This window comes from Cyprinodon variegatus, unplaced genomic scaffold (assembly GCF_000732505.1).
Source record: "Cyprinodon variegatus isolate N-32 unplaced genomic scaffold, C_variegatus-1.0 Scaffold317, whole genome shotgun sequence".
In the NCBI taxonomy this organism is placed as follows: Eukaryota; Metazoa; Chordata; class Actinopteri; order Cyprinodontiformes; family Cyprinodontidae; genus Cyprinodon; species Cyprinodon variegatus.
The window spans coordinates 293,140-295,826 of NW_015150770.1; the positions used below are offsets into that span (position 1 = coordinate 293,140).

The 2,687-nt window shown below is 40.3% G+C and overlaps 1 protein-coding gene across 2 annotated transcripts in view; it reads left to right on the plus strand.

The window, feature by feature from the left end:
• The window catches only part of LOC107090935 (para-nitrobenzyl esterase-like), a 33,402-nt gene that overhangs the window by 1,783 nt on the left and 28,932 nt on the right, over positions 1–2,687 (plus strand). For both annotated transcript variants that reach the window (XM_015384588.1, XM_015384590.1), the window contains exon 2: positions 761–1,034. In XM_015384588.1, coding sequence (XP_015240074.1) covers positions 768–1,034 — 267 coding nt within the window. In that variant the 5' untranslated portion in view covers positions 761–767. The remainder of the gene's footprint in view (positions 1–760; positions 1,035–2,687) is intronic.

Genomic DNA, 2,687 nt, shown 5'->3' on the forward strand with positions numbered 1-2,687 from the left:
TGTTGGCTAGAGAAGGAGAGTAGAATGGTTTCTAGTTGAGTACAGAGCTTGAAATGTTGCCGCTGACTTGCTGCCAAAAGATAATAAAAAACTATGAAGGCATTGGTTAAAATGCTGTAAAATGAAGGAACACGTCAGAAACTGTTATAAAACATGTTCATGTATCAAGTGCACACTTTATACCAGGAAGGTTTAGGGAAATAACGTGTTTGTTTAATTTAGTTTGAGTAACGTCAACCAGCCAATCAAGTACAGTTAAACATCAAATTTACTCTTTGGTTTAAAATGAGCGAAACCTTCCACATGTTTTCTGGCTTTGGCCCAGCTGGGCAGGGCTTTGGATTACCCTCGGTTTCTCTATATTCTCTATGATTATCCCTCTGATGCCCTCACTGCGTTTTTAACTAGCTAGGTCAAAGGTTAAAGTCAGGCCACCCAGCCATGGAGTGAGTGAGTCTGGATCGATTGATCCGCTTCCATTTGATCAAGTTAACTTTCACCGTCCCTGAAAGTGAATATTCTGACATATTCAGACATAATCACATTTTCTAGAGCCGGGAAAATCTTTCTGCCTCCAGCTAGGCTCCGCCCACAGATTTATGTCTCAATGTTTACCAGCTTAGAAGGAGCCTGATAGTAAATGCAAATGACTGAACCTGCCTCTAAAGAGCTCAATGAACTGGTTACTGGTTCATTGGTGTGATTCACGCCCGCTTTTCTTTTAATAGGAAAGGTGATAAGATGTGTTTATTTCCTCCAGAGCAAAGATGGATGAGGATGCATTTGAGGTCCCAGAGAGGACGGAGTTCCGCTACCTGGTTCAGGATGAGGATGAGGAGGAGGAAGTTCAGTATGTCCGTCACAGACACTACATCAGCCCCTTCCTAGTGCTGTCCAAACGCTGCATCTTCCTCATCTGCCTGGGCGTGCTCGCCATGCTCGCCCTGGCCGCCTACCTGGTCTCCGTGGCACAGACTCAGCTGCCCGGACGGCCCCAGGTGTTGACAGACTGCGGGGAGTTCAGGGGAAATCACGTGAGTTTTGACTCAACAGGCTGGAAGACCAATAAGTCACCTTAAATATAAATAATTTAGAAGAAATATTTGCTTTGTGTTTGGAGAACGTCTTCCAGAAATATATACCTATATTGCCAGCAGACCAATATGCAGCAGCATTTCCTACTGATGTCGGCCTAAATTTCAACATGTTTTTTTGTTTTTATGTCAGGCTTAGTTTCATTTCCCTTTTCAGGACAGAGCAGTTGAACTTTTTGCTCCTTAGCAGAAACTAACAAAGTAGTGCTGGTAGGGTTACCATGTTTGAGTCTAATATTGATCTGAAGGCCGCACACTCTTCACATGCAAGCAAAATATTTCATCTTAGTTGAATTTTTATTTAAAGCTAAACTTTATAATATATTGTGAGGAAAAATAACAGGTTTGAGGGGAAAAAAAGTCATTCTCTAATCTATGTTTGTTTCCACGTGTTAGAAATACCATTATAGACGGCAAAGACAGCAAAATATTTCATTCAGATGTAAAACCTCAGAATTGGCCAAAGTTCCTGAACTAAACGCTCACATCTCTCCAGTCAGCACGAGGACATTTTGTTCTATTATTGCTTCAGGCAAAGAACACATTTTTTTAGATGGAAATTTAGAAAAAAAAAAGAAGCAACCCAGAAATGAAACTGCTTAATCAACAAAGGTTTCGAAAGTAAGTTCTCAGATTTAGTTGTTGTATCTTTTTCATTTTGTGTTTTCCTGTTTTTTTTTTTGTGATTTCTGTGTTTAAGAATGAGTTTTAGGAATTGCTTCTTTTAATTTTGTGTTTCAGACATTTTCTTTACTGCAAGCCCAATACAAACTCTCAGTCTTGACTAATAAAATGTTTTACCGACGTCCAGCAGACTAGTGGAAATGCATCTTGGTCCTCACCCCAGAGGAAAGCCCCGCCCCCAGAAGTGAAGAGAATGTCTGTGTCTGAACGTCCGCACTAACCCCTGCATCCCTTCATCCCTGCATGCAGCGGGGACTATGTAGTGGATTTTATTGTCCCACAATTGGGAAATTATGGTGTTTACAGCAGCAAAGGTTATAGTAGAAGTGGTTTGCAGCTTAGAAAAGTGTATAAAAATAGGAAAATAAAACAATACGGTATTGTACAGTGTTTTTACAATATAATTACAGAATCTGAAGAATAAAAAAAATCAATATCAGCTGTGGACATTTTTACAGCAATGGTTATTAAAAAAATAGCAGCGACACAAAATACATGCAAATGACAGCAGCATGTTATTAAACTGAATAAGACAGAAACTGTTCAAAAATCAGCATCAATGTAGAGAGGCAGAGTTACGTGACAAACGAGGAGCGAAAAGTAGTGATCATCCGTCCGAACGGTCAGTTAACTGTGTTCACTATATAGTGATTGAGGGATTTAGAGGTTAGGGGGGACGTTCGGACACAACCAATGTGATCTGGAAAACAGTTTGAAATCCCACATCCTCTGTATCTGCTCCGCCCCGTTCCACCTTCAGACCGCCTGAGCAAAGCAACACCTCCATGGTTCCTCCCGCCACGGAGCTTAAGGAGAGAATGCGCCATATTATTTGTTTATTCATGGAGCAAAACATGCAGTAATTAATGCTTAAGTTAATATGACATAATATGACATATTTAAAAAAAA